At 39.9% G+C, this 20,911-nt stretch overlaps 1 protein-coding gene across 1 annotated transcript; it reads right to left on the minus strand.

The window, feature by feature from the left end:
- Nucleotides 1–8,943: 8,943 nt before the first annotated feature.
- On the minus strand, nucleotides 8,944–20,822 carry lrguk (leucine-rich repeats and guanylate kinase domain containing). Its single transcript, XM_029495700.1, has 21 exons — nucleotides 20,679–20,822; nucleotides 20,482–20,535; nucleotides 20,237–20,338; nucleotides 19,973–20,054; nucleotides 19,714–19,814; nucleotides 19,372–19,453; nucleotides 19,148–19,272; nucleotides 17,837–17,980; nucleotides 17,543–17,623; nucleotides 17,193–17,279; nucleotides 16,850–16,956; nucleotides 16,238–16,360; nucleotides 15,879–15,975; nucleotides 14,303–14,416; nucleotides 13,586–13,787; nucleotides 12,729–12,842; nucleotides 12,325–12,488; nucleotides 11,930–12,018; nucleotides 11,438–11,506; nucleotides 10,306–10,406; nucleotides 8,944–10,109 (listed from the first exon to the last, which is right to left on the minus strand). The coding sequence occupies exons 1-21, from the start codon at nucleotides 20,820–20,822 to the stop codon at nucleotides 9,895–9,897; spliced, it is 2,397 nt and encodes a 798-aa protein (XP_029351560.1). The 3' UTR covers nucleotides 8,944–9,894.
- Between the last annotated feature and the right edge of the window lie 89 nt (nucleotides 20,823–20,911).

Below are 20,911 nucleotides of genomic sequence, written 5' to 3' on the forward strand. Positions count from 1 at the left end.
CATTTCACAACTAAGGTTCCATTCAGCGGCTGTAATGGCATGAATATTTCATTTGTTTTCCTGCTTCCTTTTGTGTGTTGCTAATATAACTATGGATAGACTGACAGCATGAGATATGTGTCTGTCTGATTTGATGCTTATATCAGTTTCTGTTTAATGCTGTCAGCACTGGCACATTTGTTGTTTTCACACCAGGAAGATGGGCAGTCCTTCTCTGGCCTGAGGCTAATGCAATTCTGACTCGCATCCATAAAGCCTACAAGCTGGGCGGAGAGCCCACTGCTGCCAACTACAAAAGGTCTGCTCTGTTCCAAGCCTTTTAGCTGTACAAACATACATCCAACACGCCTGCACAAACACAACACACACACATAACACAGATGCACACAGACAGCAGAAGCCACACCGTGCATGAGAAAGAAAGAGCACGCAGCCATACATCTATACCCTTGATGTAAACACACAAGGTGCTCGCCTCTCGCAGAAAATTTTTGCCATGTTAAATTAATTTCATAAACCATGCGACTTCCTGCCCCTGCCTGAGATATGAGCTGTCATGGCAACAGAGGAAAACAGCATTTGCAACATGAGGGCTGGTTTGTTGGGACAAGCTGCTGCGGAGCAGAGAATTGAGATGCAGCAGAAGTCTGTGCTGCAGGAATTAGTCATGACTGTGTGTTCAATTACCCCTCAGAAGCCGATACGACGGGTATCAAAACAATGAACAAAACCAGTTCTCGTCACTGTGCTTTAGAAGACACAATGTCACAGTAAATCCAATATGCTGCACAAACAGAAAACCAGGGATACACGTGTACAAATGTGAGCCATTATAACCTCACAGGATCATCTGCTCCTGGTTATGGTGATGATTTCAGTCTGCAATGCAGCCCTCTGTTTTGACAGAACAACAAAAACCTCAGTTCACATTTGTTAATGGAAGATCAGAGATTAAAATCAGTGCATGATTATGAGCACCAGGTTTCAGAGATTGGGTGTGACATATATACATTATAGAGATTACAGTGACATTTGTTTAGAAAAACCTGAAAAACACAATTATGCTAAATGAGGTAAAATAATGACCAGATGACAGATGACAAAAAAACAAACAAACAAAAAAAAAAACCCTGCTCGTTAAAATGAGGTGACTGGAGATATTGTGTTATTGATAAGTAGATGCAGCTCTAAGAGATTTAATTTGCTGATGACAAACAGCAACCATTTGTATTTCAGGACTGATGAGCATGTGTCTGACCTGCATGTGGGATTTTCAGGAACTAGACAACTCTTCAAGGTCAAAGATCAGCAGCTGTCCACACTTGACTGTTGAACCTCCCAGAGACCACAGAGACAGTGTTGGAGGGTGACAGGGAAATGAGCTATTTAATCAGTCAAAAAATGGCCAACAAAAAAAAAAAAAAAACTATAATTGTCATTTTTGAATGTGACATGTGTTCCCACCTGTTTATTATTGATAGAAACGTTGTAATCACTTTCAGTATCCCAGTTCAGTGCAGAGCAGGAATCCCATCTTCCACGCATCCCTCACTGTCTGTGTAACTGCTACACTCACACAGGATTTGACTGAACTTGTTTAAACAGCGTCCACAGAGAATTTTAACTGTGCATACATAATTATGATGCTTTGCTCAAGGGGAGGTTAAAAAAAAGAAAGATTATCACAGAATGTGTGTCTCTCTATGTGTGTGTGTGCACCTTCATTCATCTGAGTGTTTTAGTTATTTTGCATGACTTATCAGGGTCTCTACCGACTGCACGCCATCCTACAGACTCATAAAGAGTCCTCTCACTTGGCAGCCCAAACATTTGGCTGCAAAGCACAAACATCGGCAAGGTTAAGCTACTAACTTGTAAATCCAGGTGTTCTGTGAAATGCTACAGCTTGGTGAAAGCATGGGAATTTAGATTAAACTTTGCTAATTAAACTTCACCTAATCTCAGAGCGGAGATGAAAGTAGACAGAGCCAACAGTCCAAGATGAACACTTAAAACAGGCAACCTCTATACAACATATTGTTCTGGTTGTAATGCAGAATACATAATACTTAAAGGAAAGATAAATCTATATCTATCCAACAGTAGATAATTCAGACCGATCCCTAAAATAAAAGCACACTGTCTTATTTGAAACCAAAAGGAGTTCAGTCATAAATGTTATTGTGTTCACTGAGTTTACTGCAAGAGTTATGACTTTGTAGTTTATCTGCACAGCCAAACCTAATCCAGCTTTAGTGAGCGGAGCAGAACCGAATTTCACTGATCTCACAGAGCAGGTCTGTGAAGGACAGTTTGCTCAGGTATAATGTCCTCACATCAGGACTGGTAAAGCATAATGTTGCAATGCAAATAATCAACTGTATGTTTTTGTGTCGAGTGGGAAGAGAAACTACAGTAGCTCTAATGGTATCAGTCTTAATGGATGAGGCTGTTGTTAGTGTTGGCAATACATTAGTCTTTAGAATTGGAAATGTAGCACACTTTGTTCAAACAGTAAACACTGCCTGTGTTGGGGAATGCTTTCAACAGCAGATTAATACACATTTGGACAGCTAGTAACAAGTAAAACAACAACACAATATGTGTTGGATTGTATCAAAGTGAACTGCAGTATTAAATGTTGATCGTATTGAAGGGAAGTTCGTGCATTTGTTAAAGTTTCTTGGACAGTAATGAAGGTAACAAATGGTATGTGACTCTGACTGGAGGCAGGATTTGTTGACATCAAGGAAAATGAATGTCTTTTACCAGTAATGAATCTAATATGATGTATCTGTTATGGCGCTCAGAATCTTCTTCACAGGTGAGAGTTTCCACTGCACTGCATTCACTCAGTCCTGACTTTGACCTGAACAAGGGATATGAGCTCATACTTGAGGACTCTGTTTATCCAGGATAAATATAAACTCAATCCCTCTATCAGTCAAGCAGTGATCTCAGTGGAATGTGTCTTGTGTTGTACAATATTGCATGTTGGCTGCGGCTGAGAGATCACACACACACACAAGCAGAGACAAGTCTGCTGTATGTCTGAGGAGAATGGGTCACTGGAGCTCTGTGGTAGTACTCAGTGGAACGGAAAATGGCTTCGGGTGGGAGTGAATGGGGGGTGCTGCCGCTTCATGTGCATAACAAAAAGTAAGTGTTTGCATGTAAAATCTGAAAAAGTAACTCCGAGCATCGTCTGTATGCACATCACCTACTTTCATTAACTGCAGATAGGGTTGCCATATTCAGACTTTCGTGATCAGATTTCATGTACAAAGAAAACAATGAAGTCAACACAAACACACATTTATACACACCAAAATGATCTTTCTTGATATGAAATTATTGCTCTCTAGCACTAACCCTGATTATCTGGGAGTAAATAGATCACGCCATCAAGGCCTGAGCATACGGCGGTTTGAAGGATTTCAAAGTTGGCACACCTGAAGATTTTCAGAACCAACAGAAACCCTTTGTCCTTTGAATGCACCTCTCCTACCTTCTGTCATTTTCTTTGAAATGTCCCTCTTTGGTCTAATTTATTTTGCATGGCACAGTTGTGGAGGGGGGCGAGGAGAGTAATTTGTTGGATGCAGTTGGAGTCTCTACCTCCTTAGGATACTGTGACGGGGAAATATTCATGACCTGGGTGATTTCATGGGAAGTGGACCGTGGGTGTAAATGGCAGCAACCTTTGTCAAACGAGAGACTGGGAACAGGAGGCAGCAAAAGCAGGAGGAGAAGTGACTGAGAGCGAGGAGAACGGGTAATAGAAATACCTCCAGAGGCTGAAGTTGGAACTGCTGAAAGGTAATGATTTTTGACTGACAGCATGCCGATGAAAGCAAAGCAAGAGCATGAAAGAGAGAGGGAAAAATGATGACCAAAGAGAAAGACTATTGCTAACACATGGGCCTTTTCTCTCTGTTACAGTACAGTTCTGCACTTCTCACAGGAGAGGAAAGAGTAGGAGGGAGACAAGTGGAAGTGATGGAGACAATATGTAAAGGAAGTGAAAAGGCAGACTGAGGAGAAGAACATCTGGAGAAGTTAAGAAACACATGGAGGAGAGAGAAAAGGAAAGACAGTTGGAGACATGAGGGAAAAGACAGAGAGAGAGAGAGATGGGGCTGGGTGAGGGATATAAAAGGTTTATGAAAGCTGGTGTTATCACCCTTTAGAGAAACGTCAAAACAAAGGTCAAAATATAATCAAAGGTCAAAAGCCTTAAAAATCATAGGAGCGATTGAATAGGTGTACACGTTCACACACACAATGAATCTGTGAAATCTTACCAGACTAACTTAGAAGCCAAAAACACAACACACAGCCTACCTGCATTTTTCTTTTGATGCACAGCACAGCTGGAGCCGGCTCCTCTGGGGCCATTCCATGGACCCCATTTACAGTCAGCCCACCCTGGAGGGGGCAGTGTTGTTCCAGTGAGGGTATCTGTCTGGACACGTCCACCTCCACCTGACCCACAGCCTGAGGGGACTAGACAGAGCAGGCATGAGAGGGAGAAACATGGACAAGGATTCTTCATCTGTCCACTTTAGTCATCTGTCTGTTGTTTTTTAGGACTTCAATTCTGCGCTAACTACTCATTACTAATGTTTTCAAGCTGTTTTACAGCTGTTTTACAGCAAAGTCTCTTATGTCATTTTGCAGAACAGCATCCGTTTACTGTGTCTTGCATAAAAATCAGAGCAAAAATTAAAATGTTACAAATCCAGCAAGTACTCAAAACTCCATTAGTCAATTATTATAATTGATTCGAAAATCATCTACATGGACAAAACATTTTAAAATGCTCTGTTAGAATATCTCCAAATGTAGATGGAATACAAAATTAGGACAAAGATGAGAACTGTTAAGGTGTAAGTAGAAAAAGAAAAAATTCTGAAAGGATGTCTGTCAACACAGGCAACCCCAAATACAGACAGAAAAATAATTGTTTACAGTTTGTTTTGTTCGCTCATCATGGCACCCAGGAGAAAGTCTTTTCCTAACAATGCCAGACACTCAGACAGCAACATGCAAATCAGATAAACAGCCTAACAGCACAAAAGAGAGTTTGTTAAAACACTTTGACTTCTTCAAACCTGTAGTCTGTTATTAACACATGATATTTGATTTGTTAAATCAGTTGACAGATCCAGGCAAGCTAAAGCTGATCTCCTTCCAGTTTTTATGCTTAGCTAAGCTAATTGGCTGCTGTATGTGGCCTTATGGTTACCATTTATATTACTATCAAGGGTTAGTGTTAGGGCTGCTATCGAGGCTATATATGCTGTAGCAGTATGTCAAAAATCTGTAAATTTTTGACCTTCCACATTCAAATTTTCTATGCAATTTCTCTGGGAAACATCCTGCCACCTGTGTGTGTCTTCATACTGACAAATGGTGACTTCCTTAGATTGCACTCTGTATTGATTATTGCAATTACACACTATTACAGTTCTATTATCCGCGCTGACTGTCTTTAATTACACAAGAGAATAAGAGGAAGAGTGAAGGAGGAAAGAGAGTGAGCGAGGGAACGAGAGAGAGAGCGAGAAAGTGAGAGAGACACTATACCGATAGATGGATGAAGCAAGACACTGCACAGAACTAATTAAAACAGAAACTTTTTGTTTCAGCAAGTTGACAGGGAATGAATCTGGCAGGGAATTAATCTGTCCGCAGGGAACCAAGTGAGGAGTTATACACAGACACACACACACACACACACGCGCAAGCAAGCAAGCACACACGCACGCACGCAGAGGTGCAGTGCAGAGTGCCGTTGCCATAGTTACTGTGGAGTGTGGCACCACATCATGCGGCAGAGTTAATGCAGAGGTGTGTGTGTCTGTGCTGTGTGTTTGTCTTATTTAGGCTTTCAATATATCACCACTGACCTATTACAGCATCCTCTACACAAACACACAAAGGTTGCGGCGATAAATCTAGAGTGTTCCTGCTGAAAATAACTAAATCTTCACCACCAATCAGTAGCATTTACGCTTCATGTGAAGCATCATTTATGCTTATTCAGCCTGTGATCACATACTGAAAGAAGCTAGACAAGCTCATCCGGTTGAGACCTAAAGGAAGTGTGTCTCCTTTTGCCTCAGTGTGACTGGAGAGATACTGTATGTAACCAAAATGTGCTTTTCTTACCAAAGTAGTATGCCATGACTGTTTTCATAAAGGGCACAAGTTGCATTCATATGTGATTAATGTGTGTTTCTGTCTGGGATGTGGGAGCAGACATTGTTGTATCCTTTTTGCAAAACTTGATCACAGTTTTTGTTTTTTTTTTATGCATAATCTTAATTTGGACATGAAATGTATGCAGACCTTCTGGTTAATATAAATTTTCTAACTACTCAGTATGATGATAAGTGGAAGTATAGAAGTACAATCAAGCATCAATTTTGCTTCAAACTGAAAAACAGGCATGTTGAAACTGTGAGTAAAAGCACTCTATAGAGAATTAAAGCAAGGGGTAAAGTTATGTAAGAGCCACATACCAGCGGTCAGTGCTACAGGAATTCATTCATGCTGTTCCAAATTACTGTGCCTTCCAGCAGTAATGAAAACAGAAAGTTCAGCACAAATCCAAAACACGTAGGACCTGTCTACCCTCATCCTCCTTCACCTTCACAGATCTCTCTGTTCAAGAAACTGTCTAAAGAGAGCTACACTAAAAGACTTACTGATGCAAGAGTACAAATAATGCCAGTGCTATGTGTCAAGTGCTGCACTTCACTGCGCTTTCTTCAAGCCACCTCCGGTTTCATGAAAAAAAAAAAAAAAAAAAAGTTTTCATTCATCTTAAACTGCTTATACGTTTCTAGAACGGAAAATCAAGGAATTATCTGATGTCAATCATGGCCCAACAAGTATCAGTGAATCTGTGTAAAAGTGAAGTGTGTGTTGGAGCTTGAAATGAGCAGGTGTGTTCCTGCTCCTCTGTCGCACTGGGCACTCATGCACGAGGTAGGTTCCCATGTTAGGTAACAGCTGTGCCTGTAACGTGTTATTGTGCTTTCACAGACTATTTTCCAAGTCCATTCTCAGCCTCATAACTCTCCCTCTCTCCTCCTTTCTTTTCACAAGATATTGTAAAAGGAAGAGCCGGCGGGGAGAACCAGCTACCCTTTATCTGCTAACAAATCACTGTCATAGTAAAGACGGACTATAATTGAACATTGTACTGCGGCAGCTTGTGATGTTTGTGTCCACCCAGTCAGAGGGCCAGGTATTAAAAGACAGTAGGAAGAGGCAGGAAGGATCTCATCAGTCACAATAGGCAGAGGGTGGATGACGAAACGAAGCTCTCGGTAAGTCTAAGTTTGACTTAGACAGTATTATATTTGAACAGAACCTGTGAGCACAGTGCATTTTAGCCTCAGTGTTGACAATTCAGATCGTTTTTTCATAAAGATTCTACCAACCCAGATACATTTTTGAACTGTCTGCCAATGATGGCATGTTCAACCAAGGCTTTATCTTGTGTTAGCACAGTGAAATAGAGCATGGAAATAGCTCTACTACTACGAGGGTCATTTTATTAAAATAAAATTAACTACTAAATATGTCTGCATACAGTACACTAGCTGTCAGAAAGTCCATCTCGTACTAGTAACACTTGGGTTTCTTTTTATTTATACTACCTTTTACACTATGGGAATATTTTAGAGCACTATATTGTCCAGGGAATTCACAAATTGGAGCTGCAGAAAAGGGCAGACATGTATATATATATATATATATATATATATGTATATATGTGTGTGTGTGTGTGTGTGTGTGTGTGTGTGTGTGTGTGCAATTCTGCTTCAGATTCCTTGTATTTCCTAGCATTTCCTTTATTTATTATAACATCCTCTCCAGAATGAAAATATAGATTAATTCTTGTTCCCCCCACAATGTTCAAGTCCTCCAAATATCATAAAAAATTAATCCCTAACATTGGGCACTTCATCTTTGTGAAAATTGATAACGTGCTTCTGCATATCTATCCTGTAACAATGTTGTCCTGCAGACATAAATCTCAGACACAAGTCTTTGTTTTTCTAAGACAATGTGCTCTCCTATTTGCGGTGAAAAGTGTCGCTGTCTTGAGGAGTTATGTCAAGATGAAAGTGTGTGACATGTTTATTTTTCAGTAGCTGGGGAAGTGAGAGAAGACGACTGGTTCAGTAGAAAGAGTGGTACTTGGTGCACACACAAACACACACTATGTGGCTTCAACTTTTTTTCAGAACTTTCTATGATGCTGATAATCCAGCGCAGACGTATAACTATTTCTCTTATAGACACAACTCCTATGGATGTGTTACCTCCCAGTCTTTAGAATATACATAAATTAACTAATAGATATGAGATGTACTGTGTATTACTTTATTAGGTTAAAAACGCATGAATTAATATGTTGGAGTAGCCGTTTGTTAGTCGTCCTTTCGTGTTTTCTTTCAGATAAGCAGATACAAAGACAGACAGATAGTAACAGATGGAGTGAAAAATAGATTGACAAGCAATGACAAAGGCATGTGTAAGTGTAAGAAGGTAAATATACACATCCAAAACGTCAAGAAACTAAGTCATCAATCAAATGTCCTCCCATCTGAGCTTGATGTGTATGCCTTTTGCATGCCTTCAGTATGCACAGTTTTTATTCATTGTAATCAAGACAGAGACATGTTAGTCCATGGTAAGCCATAGAAGAGATTGAAGACTGCAGTGTAAGTAGGTTAGACCCCAGGGGCCCTTAAGACACTGTCTGGTTTCAAACTCCAAAAGAATTATGACAGGGTTGCAACATCTGCTGCCTGAAAGACAAGACAGTGATGGATGGCCAGGTGTGTTTAAAGTGTGTCACAGTACCGCATACACACACACAGTCCAGGAAGCAGAACATGCATTCACATTCACACGTCCATGAGCAGACAGGCTGAGGCACTGGTTAAATAAGCAGTGCACACATTTGTGACAGATGGCAACTCCCATTTACTATGAACTACAAATGAACATTTGCCGAAATCACAAACATATGGATGCACATACATGGCTGTGTGCGACAGAAACACACATATACACACAACTGACACAAACACACTAACTGTTTAATACCTGTCAACAACATCCATATGATTGCATTTCCAGTTGAATAAATAATCCCATCATAGGAGATAAAGATTAATGATGTATTTATCAGTCGATGGCAAGAGCCCTATGCTACACATAAAAGATCAGTATCTAGATGTCAATGGCGAATTCTATTTGATGAGATTACTGAATAGTACGAAGCATAATACTACTTCACTGTCAGAAAAATAAAAGCTACATTTATAAAACTTGACATATACTGCATACTTTGTAGTCATGAACTTTTTCCAAGATGTACAGATACCTCCCTTTGTCATGAATCTGTACATATCAGTATGAAAAGATAAAAAGAACAGTTTTTTTTTCCCAACACACTCATAAACGAACTTCAATCAATTTTATGTGAGCCTGAATCATCATATCTGTCAACACTGTGTAGCTTTAGGCCAGAGAGCCAGCAATCCTACAGTGAGGTAAAGCATAACTTTGCCTATAATTATGGTGTAGTTACCTTCTATATGGTCATTACTGGCATCACTTAACATTTATAAAGTATATAGCAAGTGCAGAACATCCTGACATGTCGTTGCATGTGTCATGGTGCACAGGAAAAGGCAAGTGCTGACAGTGAAATCTAATCTCAAGTATCAGTTGGGTGTAACACATCACAGTCTAATGTTACTAATGTGTGGTTTTGTGGTGGACTACCAATTTCCTTTTATTTTCCTCTAAGGTTAAAATCTAAGACACCTCTCTAAGATGTCAGATACTCGAAATCTTTAGAAGTTATTGGTCCATGTTTGCATCACCTTCCTTTCTGACAGTTGTATTTTGGCTGCATCTTGGAGAAGGAGCTGGGCTGGGGGCTGCGGGGGTCTTGCGTCCAGTGGAGATCGGTGGCAGGATGGGCTTGAGGTCGGATCCAGGACGCTTATCAGAGGAGTGGGACACAACCACAGCTAATCCATCTGTGCCTGGATGCCAGGTGTCATGGTTTTGGTCTGAAATTGGCATGTTGTATATGACAATTTTTTTTTATTTATTAACTTTAATTAAGTTAACTTAATTACACAATAAACAATAAACATGCACCTTTCTAACTATGTGCAGGTGAAAAATATTGTTTTATAATTGTAGAACTGTAGAACAAATATTGTTGATAGAAATGAAAATCAAAGAAAATAAAGCAATAATAACCTCTGAGTGTTTCTGAGATGTGTCTGGGGAGAGTGCTGGACAAGGCGCCCGCTGAACTGGGAACAGACAGTCCCGAACTGGCACGAGACTCATCTGAACTGCTAGACAAAAGAAAAAAAGAAAAAAAAAAAGGAACAGTGGAAAAAAATAAACCACAGATAGAGGGTGCTATGAGGCCTTCCAATACACACAAGCAAGCACACAATGCACACTAACTCATTCTAAGACTACACAAACATCCCGTCAGAGAAACACAATGCGATCTTCTGTGAGAATATGTGTGATAGAAACACACAAGTAACAACACATACCTTAAAATTAACAAGTACAGGAGTTTCTGGAATTCTCTACAGATATACTGAAAGACAGGAATGCTAACTATAAACACTGGGGGCATGTATTACTCACACTGCATTGACAGAACAGACAGATTTTTAACAAGTTGAATGAAACTTGCCTTCTCAGAACATGATCCCACAGGCAACAAATTCATTTGGCTGAACACTCCCTGTACCTCTGCATGTATTTTTAACATCTGATTTTGAGGAAAAGTAATTAAGTAAAATGCTGTTAATTTGTACAATCAAGGGAAAGCTGCGTGCTGCTTTATGCACAGTACACCCACGTTATCACATATATATCAATATATATATCAATGCATGGCTAATTAAATCTATATTTGTGGAGAAAGCCTATTTATTCAGTAGTGTACACTAAAAGCTGAAAAAGCTGAATTTGTAAGTGGGTGTTTTTGTGCATCTTGTGCATGCGTGTGAGTTGTATGCTTGAGCCTGTAAAATGCACATATGTTGAAAAAACAAAAACAGATTGAGAGAGAAAACAATAATATCACAATACAGTTTCCTGGTGCTGAAATTGCATTTTATGAAACCAAAAGATTTCTTCTGGATCCTCCCCCCTCCTCATAAATCAAAAAGCTGTTATTATGGATTTAGAAGCAGTTAAAACTCGTTCTTATACAGGAACAGCCGCCCTTAATTGTGCATTTAACTGAATTGGTATGTATGAGCACCTCTAAGTCTACCTGTGTTATACGTTGTGTTATATGCTGTGTATACATATGTGTTTTACATGTCTGTGTGTGTATGTGTGTGTAAGTGTATGTTCTTACCTGCTGTCTTCGCTAAAGTGGGTACTAGGATCTTGATTCTGCTGTGAGGATGGTGCTCTTTGAGGAGAGCTGTGATAAACAACACAAAAAAAAAGGAGTGAATTCAATAATTCTTCCCCACCAGCAATAAATCATAGAGAAAAGCAATTCCACACATATTATCAACGGCCACTTGAATAAGATACACAATCATTCATTCTTGTTTCCATGCATTTCGGTTGTTTCATCAGTGGTTAGAAGAGCTGACAGATACAAGTATATTTTTGGACTGAGCGGAAAGCACCATTACACAAGTCCATTATATTAACAAAGAGTTAGAATCAAATTATTTGGGCACCGGCCACTTTACATTCAAGGTCAAACACTAACCCAAAACAAACCATCACAACGCAGTTAGGACAAGTGCTCCAATTAAACCAATTTGGCCCATTTGAGAGCGCCCTCTTGCAATTAAGCATTTTTGTGGAGTAGAGTGGGTGCCACTTATTAAACCTTTTGAAGAGCTCGCTGTAGACTCTTGGACTCCTCCCCACTATAGCCTCCATAACCAGCTGCTCCCTTCTCCTGATGGAAGCTAGCTCCTGCAGAGAAGACAGGCAAAGAGGAGGAAGAAGTTAAGATGAAGGGAGGTGAGAAACAAACAGGGATTGTACATGAAAAAGGGCAGAGGAAAGTTGATGAGGATGATGAATAAAGGAGACAAAAAAGGATTGGAAAATAGGAAGGATTGATGATACATGGCAGTATGAAGAGGGTGAGAAGGGAAGCCAGCATCTTTTCAAAGAATAGATTATTTCTCAATAAATTTGAGAATCCAGATGTCTAGTTAAAATTCAGTTGCAGGCTTCATTACCAATACATTTTTCATAAGACATCGTGTAACTCACAGCGGTGCTCTTCGGGGGGCTGAGCTCTGCCTGAATTTTGGTAAAATAGTTTCTGTAGGCGGGATCTGAGAGGTCAAGGGCAATGGCAGAATGTGACGAAAGTGTCTCTGATCCTGACCTCAACTGGGGTGAAGGCGGCTTCTCCACTGGCTCATGACTTGAAGCTAAGATATGCAGATGCTTTATATCAATATTAACACTGTGTAATACTATATAAGGCCATATAGGCAGAAAATGCAGAACAGATATGCACATCATGGAGCAAAACAATACCACCAGAGATAATACCATAAGTAAATCAAAGTTACAGTCACCGTAATAATAATTTATAGTAGCACTCCAACACTGCTGCCCCTCTATGAAACTGAGGGACAGATTTAAACAAAAAACAAACAAATACACACCTTCAAAGGTGTTGTCAGGGATTGCTCTGTTGTTCTTTTCCACTTCCTGATCTTCCAGCAACAGGTATTCCTTTAGTACTTGTCTCAAGCTCTGGTAGGCTTCTTCCCAGTCATCTATTCACACATCCAAATGAATAAGCATAAATGCACGTGCACACACACACACACGTATGCACGCCACCAGACCAACATCAGCAGAGCCCATGCATCTCCCATCAAACAGTAATGACTCTGAGATATGGGAATGATGACCTCAGTGTAATGAGATGCTAGCTAACAGTGCATAAAAGTGATGAGAGGCCCGCGCTCTGTATGTTGATCTCATTAAGAAAACAGCCAACATGTCCGAGTGCCTTCATGGGAGAATGATAAACACTGCTATTCTGCAGCTACATACCCTTAATATGTGTGGTAATTGGATTGAAAGTGCAGTGTATGGATTTTAGTGAGGTGTGTTAATTTATCTAAGGCTACACCGATGATTTCTGCACTCCGCCTGATGAGACAGAGTGTCCTTAGCTGGGTAACACTTCAATGACAGACTGCCTGTGAACACATCAACCAGAGCAAGACCTCCCAGTTTCTACATGATATCCAAAGGTTGAACATGTAAGAAGATATAATATCTCCCCTGGGAATCAATTAAGTGTTTTACAGCTTAAAATTACTATTTGTTGAAAATTAATTGTTAATATTTGTAAAACAGCTGCAATTCAGCAATAACTGGTGAATTAGTAAAATGAATCAAATTAACCACTGGAGAGTGTACAATTATGATTAATGTTCTCTGAAATATAATGAATGCATTTATTGCCATAATAATAATAATGTAGTGACACAGTGTTCTCCTGTCATACCACAAGGGATAATGTTATCGAAGAATCCTGGCCGTTGCCTGTTGGTGTCTGCATATAGATCTATGCGTGACACCGCCATGTCAATTTGTGCTTTTGTGTAGAGATCACGACTTTTCAAGTGGCCTGTGTACTTCTTCACTTGGGTAGGGATAAGCAGGATGTACCGAGGCTCGAAGTAGCTGTTTTTCAGACTGAAAACACCCTGTGGGGGGGTAGATAAGCAGTTGGCATTGCTGTAACAAAACAGGTTTAGTATTCTTTTTATTCCAATTTTACATGTATCTAAATTCATGATTCACAGTAACTCCTTGGGGGGGTTTAGACTAAGGAGATCGAGGGGGGTTTGGTGATTAAGAGCACACAAACTTAGCTGAAATTGTTTTCCAGATAATTAGGTCTGTTGAAGATGGGTGAGTTTATAGCATTAGTTCATTCAAATTACAAACATAAAAACAGTTCACATTCACTGTAAATACAATAAATCCCTATCTTTGATGGCATTCCAAAGATTAAAGTTCACACAGTATTTAGCTTCAGGGTCTTGTGAGGAATTCTGATGTCTAATGTACCAACTGTCTCTAGCAGTTTGAGTACGGCACAGCCCATATGCCATTGTTAGCCATCTCTATGATACATCAGTCCACTGGCTTTAATGACCACTTTTATGATTATTAGTCTACTAACATATTTTCATGCATGAGCTTTCCATGTACATACCTCCAGCTCCATGTGAACACAGCAGGCCAATCCTTCTCTGGCCACATCCTCTATGGTGTCTCTGGTCAGACCATAGCTGTGACCTGCATATTGCATCGTCTGGATAAACTTACCCTGAAAGAAAATTGCCAGTTATGGCAGAAAGTATGAGAGGAGATTTTACTCTGCCACATTACTGCCCAAATATTCATCACCTATTCATTCACCGTTAGCAACTAAAGTGGACATAATACTAAATAAGCACACACTCCCAACATGTTCTGTCAAGAATAACAACCTGAAGTAATTTGCCCACCTGTGAAATGAACTTTTAACCTGATGGTCAGGGCAAAAATCTTAATTTTTTGTTACTTCTTACTCATGACCTTGGACCTTTTGACTACCAGCCTTTGGGCACTTTTACTTGAACAACAGAATTTATAACGCTCAATAAGTTTACAAATCCACCAATTATTGATGTTTGGTGTGTTGTAGTGAAAGTGAATTCAGATATATGAATAAAACCTGTTGTTGTTAGCTACAACCCCCCCCAAAAAAAGTTGTGTTGCATAAATTCACTTAAATCCTGCCATTTAGAAGCTGTCTTTTTAAATTTACATTTTTAAAATCTTTGTAACCTTTTGTATAAATTTACAGAGATCTATTTATACACTTCAAGCTGTGGTTTGACACATTTAAAATGACAGCAACTGGAGAAGAGAGATTTTCTAAAATCAATGCTCAATTAAATGACCACATGTGGGGTGTAAACAATCAATGGTAACAAGAGAATATCAATCTAACTGTCAAAGTTTAACCAATTAAAGTTTAAATTCTACTTTGTCTACCTTTTAGAATTGCATACATTGTGAAAAATTACCATATACAATAACAGTGCGAAACTGAGTGTTTTCTTTGTTTGCCAAAGGTTGTATACCTTGGGTTCAAGAGGTTATGATTGGATAGTTACTGATGAACAAATCTGAGGGAAAAGGGTTTGAAGAAAATGGAAGTCAGCTCACACATGAGAAGTGTGAGCATGAAGAATAAGACAGGGTGGATAGGACCGTGATAAACCAAGTAATTTGCAACGGAAGAATGAAGTGCAAAGGTGAAAGATGGATCAAGAGGGTGAGGCAGACCGTCAACTTAACCCGTTTCACTTCATCTGTTGGAGGAGACAAAAGGCTTCAATACCAGCCTAGTCCTTGCTGTGAAATGACTTTGTGACCCCAAGCTCTCTCCATCATTCCCAGCTACTCTTACATAACAGGCAACTTGACAAGAGGGATGAGATGAAAAACAAATGTGTCCGAGGTCCTAGAGCCATCTTTTATAAGGTTCATTCTAGATGTATATTTTTTTAAACTAAATGTCAGTCCGTTGAATTTTCTGCCATCGCTCCACCCAACTGAAACTAATAGCCTCATCTACCAAAATCATTAAGGCCAGTAAGTAATTTCAATTGAAAACTTGCTGAAGGAGATACATTAATCAAGAAGTTTAATATAAATAACTCTGAGAAAAGTATGTTATTGTTCAAACACTCTTAGGGCCTGTGATGACAAAAAAACTGCTTTATGTAAATTTAGCAAACCGTGTAAATCATGTTCTGAAAGTCTTCTTCGCTGACAAAATGGTAATCAACCCCGTTCTCCTCTCCAAAGTAGGGATGCCTTGTGGTGTGACAGATTCTGTGGAAACACAATTACAAAGCAGTAGAGAAACACCCAGGCTTGTCATATCCAGCCATATCATTTATGAGGTTTTCATATGTGATAAATCCTAAACGTGTAATCACTACAGAGGGACAGCAGTGTGGAATGGTCAAGACAGTTAAATAACACATTAGTTTGTTCTTCTAGATTTACCGATTTATAATTTAATACGAGTGTATGTATTATTAACTGACACTGTTTTTGGACATGAGTGATGTGCACAGACTCTGGAACTGACCCATATGCAAAGTATTCACTTAACTCCTGACACAGTCTGTGGGCCAGCTCTCTCTTCCCACAGCCTTGAGGACCTGTCAGCACCAGCATGGGATAGGGAGAATCTGCACTGGGCAAAGTACTGCTTGGACAAAAAAACACACAAACACACACACCCTTGCCATAGATGAACAAAACTTACAGTAAGTATAATAAACCATGAAGCCAGAGAATGAACTCCATCCATAAAAGATACTCCTACACTCAATGTAAATAGGAACCTTGTAGCATTATAAATGTGTGCTTTCAAGAAGCACAGAGGAGAGTGTTAAATTGACTCTACCTGCATTATAATGGATGCTTTTTTTAGAGTGCTAATGAATGAACAACTTTTTCTCTTTCCAAGAGTAGACGGCAGTAGTAATACAGTAAACTGCAGATAAACTCCTGCTGAATCCTGTTTGAAAACAACTTTTGTGGTAGTTAGTTATGACTAATTATCCCACCAGGATTGCACTTAAACGTTTTCACATTAAGAACACTTAAAATACTGCAATGGCCTGTCATTTTAGTAATTTTTTCAAAGTTATTGTTGTTAGGTTATGTGATTATTTGTTGTATTATTTGTACCAACCTGTCATAGAGCACCTGAGGCTGCATTAGCTGGTACATCAAGTGAGTCATGTGATTTCTGGCTGCCACTACATCCATTGGAGGGTCATATTTGTTCACTGATGACACCTAGGATTTAAGGTTAGAACCCATTTTTTAAGCTCCAAATCCAAGGAGTGTACCTTACTGAATTTATGCCACATTATACCTGTGGAAATTTTTCAGATTTTAGAAAAAGGGGACCAGGGAAGCGCCCATATAAAACATGGAGATCAAATAACTACTACTTTTCTGTGGTGCTGCATCACAACATTATCTCTGATAATGAATTATAGATATTTTGATAGGTAGACATTTATTCATACCTTCTCTTCAGCAGTGACTTTCTTCTGGTCTAGCGTAGTAAGATGTTGAAGGAGGAACACAACCGATAGTCTGTAGTCTTGATGCTCCTACCAATCACATTCACATGGTATGTGTTACAGAAAAAACATATGGTGGAGTTATATGTATCTGAATACACACAACTGTATGTTGCTGGAGTGAAACAATGTAAAGAGAGAATATGCAGATGTAGGACAAAAATTCAAACATATACAGATGGGTACAAAATGTATTATTGTAGATGCAGAAAGGTGACCTATGCCAGCTATGTAGAGTAGTACTCTCATGGTGGTGGTAGTAGTAGTCAGAGCTCAATACAGGTTTGGGTTACCTGAAAAGGATTTCCAAGCAGATTGAGGTCCCTCAACAGGAGAAGATCATGAATGTGTTTGCACTCCGTAATTTCAGTAATCTGAAAACGAAACAAAACAAAACAAACAAAAACAAAAATGATCTTGAATTTAGAAATCAGAAAAGTGTTGAGCCTGAAAGTTCATATATTAAATTGTATACAAAGAAATTTTTTGCCAAAGTGATATTTTCTGTTGTTATTGTTCCTTCCTAATTCCTGTTTTGAGCCATTTTCTTGAATCTCACATATTAATAACTTAACAAGAAACAGTACCAGGTTTTTTTCAAGGTTGATGGACCCCAGTAGATGGAGCATCTGGAGACCAGAAAGAGTGGTGATGTGGTTCAGTGATAAATCAAGAACCTGCAGTCTCCTTAGATTCTCCAAACCTTCAATGCGCTCCAGCTGGTTTCCCCTCTGGACAGAAAGTAAACGAAACAACTAAAGAGACCAATGCATGATATTCATGATTACAAATGGATACTTAAGTCCCCTCTCATCACCAACTCCACTTTATATCCAGTCAGTGACTCCCACTAATAAATATTAAAGGCGTGTCATGGTTACTCTGCATGGTGCCTGAACTTTCTTTCCCCTCAGTACTGAGTCGAATGACAGGTCTGCCTCTCTCTGCTAAATCTTGATAGGTGAGGACTGACAGCCAAACAGCTGGCGAGGTGCGAGCACCGCACGCTAACCAACTAAAGACCCAGGCATGAGGACTCCTCCCTTGTCAGGGTCTCCAGGCTGCTTCTCCCTAAAGTTGTTATCTATCAGGCTACACCTTGCCCTGCACTTGCCAAGTATATAGCCTGGCAGAGGGCTGCTGTCAGTGGGGGGGGGTGACTGCACTAGTCCCTCGAAGCTCTGGGTCAGCACTGTGATGGGCTGGGAAATAGGCTGGCTGACAGGGCCATGCTGTTTGGGGAGGCAGCGTGTAAGGAAAAGGGGTCAGGGATGGGATTAGATGGATGCTGGATGGACAAGGTATCTGTGACTGTGTGTGTTTCCTGAATGTGGTCCAGGCTCACTCAAACTCCAGCATCTGGTCCCAAAGCAAAGTTACAGACGGGGTCAGACACAACCAGACTGCTGGCTGCTGACAATGGGAAAGCACTGATAAAGGAAAGAACATGGATGTAAACACACACACAAACACACACACACAAGCAGAGAGAGAGCAAGAGAGACAAAGAGAAGGGGGGGAGAGAGAGAGAGAGAGAGAGAGAGAGAAAAGAGCCTGCTGTTGGACCATATGTTGATTCTCAAACAAGGGGCCAGTGTTTTACTGAATGTAAAAATGAAACCAAAAGCTAAGACATAAAGACATAAAGAGAAGACAGAAGGGACATCAAAGACAGACAAAAAATGGCCAAATTAAAAGTACATTTAAAATACACTCCAACATTGTTTGTATATGCAGTATGTAGAGAGGAATTTCCAGAAAGGTTTTTCCGTACAAAGAATATTAATATCTCTATTGAAAATACATACCTGTGAGTGTGTGCATGTACATGTAAATATGTGTATGTGTGAATATGCACTTGCTTATTATATATCTGACTGTCATGGTGGAGAACCTACAAGGCAGAGATGAGTGAGCGACAGATTGTCCAAGCCACTGATCCTTGAGATCCTGTTGTTCGCCAGGCTGAGGTGAGTGAGCTGGCAGCATTGCTCAAGACCAATGATCTCCGTAAAGCTGTTGTCTGAGACATAACATGTTAAGAATAATAAAGGGAAAATACAGGCTAGGGCAATGAGTTCATGTGTACATGGATGAATGTAAAAGCTGCTTTATAGGATACAGTCGAGATCCAGTTTTTTAAGAGATGAAAACGCTGATAAATCCTTCATTTTTGTCATACAGTTGTGTGAGAAATTGACCTCCTGAAAAAAAAAAAAAAAAAAAAAAACAACCCTAAAACAATATGTCTGAAAATATGTCCCATTGAAGAAATTCTTCCGCTAAATCCATCGTGTATGTGTAAGAATTTTCAATTCAGTAAGGTTCACTGTCATTCAAGGGCAGTTAATGCCTTGTAAGCATATTCAGAGTGACTACAGATGGGCTATGGAAATCCAGGCCCATCTTGAGGGAGTAGCAATCAAATGTTGTCTTATTTTGTCAGCTCAAGGTCTTGTATTACCTTTAAGTTCTTGGGTGGCTGGAATCCAAAGAAGTTGGAAATTTCATTGTGAGAAGCATCCAAAATGGCAAGGTAAGGCATGTGGCTCACACAGGATAAATCTAGCAGAAAAATGAAAGTAATTCATCAAAGGATGAGGCAGCAAGACAAAGTAAGAAATGTCATTATATTGTATTCTTTTGCAGAATAACCCCACTCATAGAAAACTCTGTCACAAGAATAAAGAGATGCAGGTCATCTAATTGTTGCTAAAAGTCACCTTTAATTTTGTTGTGTGGCAGCTCCAGCTTTTGAAGATGGACATAATTGCATAAAACAGAGATATCACTGAGATTGTGACTCTAAAAAAGAGAAAAAAAAAAATATGAATTGAAACAAATTCATCTCAAAAGTAAACTGACAAGACACAATGTGAATATAACCAGATTTTTCAGGGATAGCTTTGTCTCGATAAATCTGAAAGCAAACACAGAAGCTACATAATGCCATTTATAAATCCTGTGTGTGTAGTCTCTTGTCTTACAGGCAGAGACAGGTGATGGTACGTGTGCTGCAGGCCAGAGCCACAACGTCCAAGATGGGTTATAGAGCTGGAAAGCAGCTCAGCCGACAGAACGCCACTCTTCTGTAGGGACACAGATAAACTATGTTATATATTATATACCATTTTATTAAATCAGTTAAGCAAACTCGAGGCTTTGCAGCTTTTTTACTGGCATGCAGTCACTGACTCATATACTACAAACTAGAAATGATCAGTAACTTGACCTTTCTCTGTGGGTGAACCTCCCCAGACCTCCTCCTCAGGGTCACCTGCTTCACCTGTTGAATAAGCACATATAAAGGTTTATTCAAACTGCTTCGCTAACTTTGCCACGTCGGGAAAAAAGGCACAGAAACTGAAACAAAGTCGTTTCTAACAAGAATGGCAACACAAGACGAAACATAAAGCCTCAGTCACTCACCTCCATCTCTCCGCTCTCTCCGGGCTCACTGCAGCTGGGAGCCTCAGCTGGGGCGGCGTCAGGGAGGGACTCCGGGGAGCGGGAGCCAGGGGACGGGGACGGGGATAAACAGCCCGGACTGGTTCCCTTCGTGGCTCCCTCCATGGCGGCAAGAAACTAAAAACAACACAACATAAGTGACGGCAGCCAAAGCCGGGTACTTATGAGGAAAATATGTCTAAAGGTCTGTGGCC

Source organism: Echeneis naucrates, chromosome 23, assembly GCF_900963305.1.
Source record: "Echeneis naucrates chromosome 23, fEcheNa1.1, whole genome shotgun sequence".
NCBI classification, from domain to species: Eukaryota; Metazoa; Chordata; class Actinopteri; order Carangiformes; family Echeneidae; genus Echeneis; species Echeneis naucrates.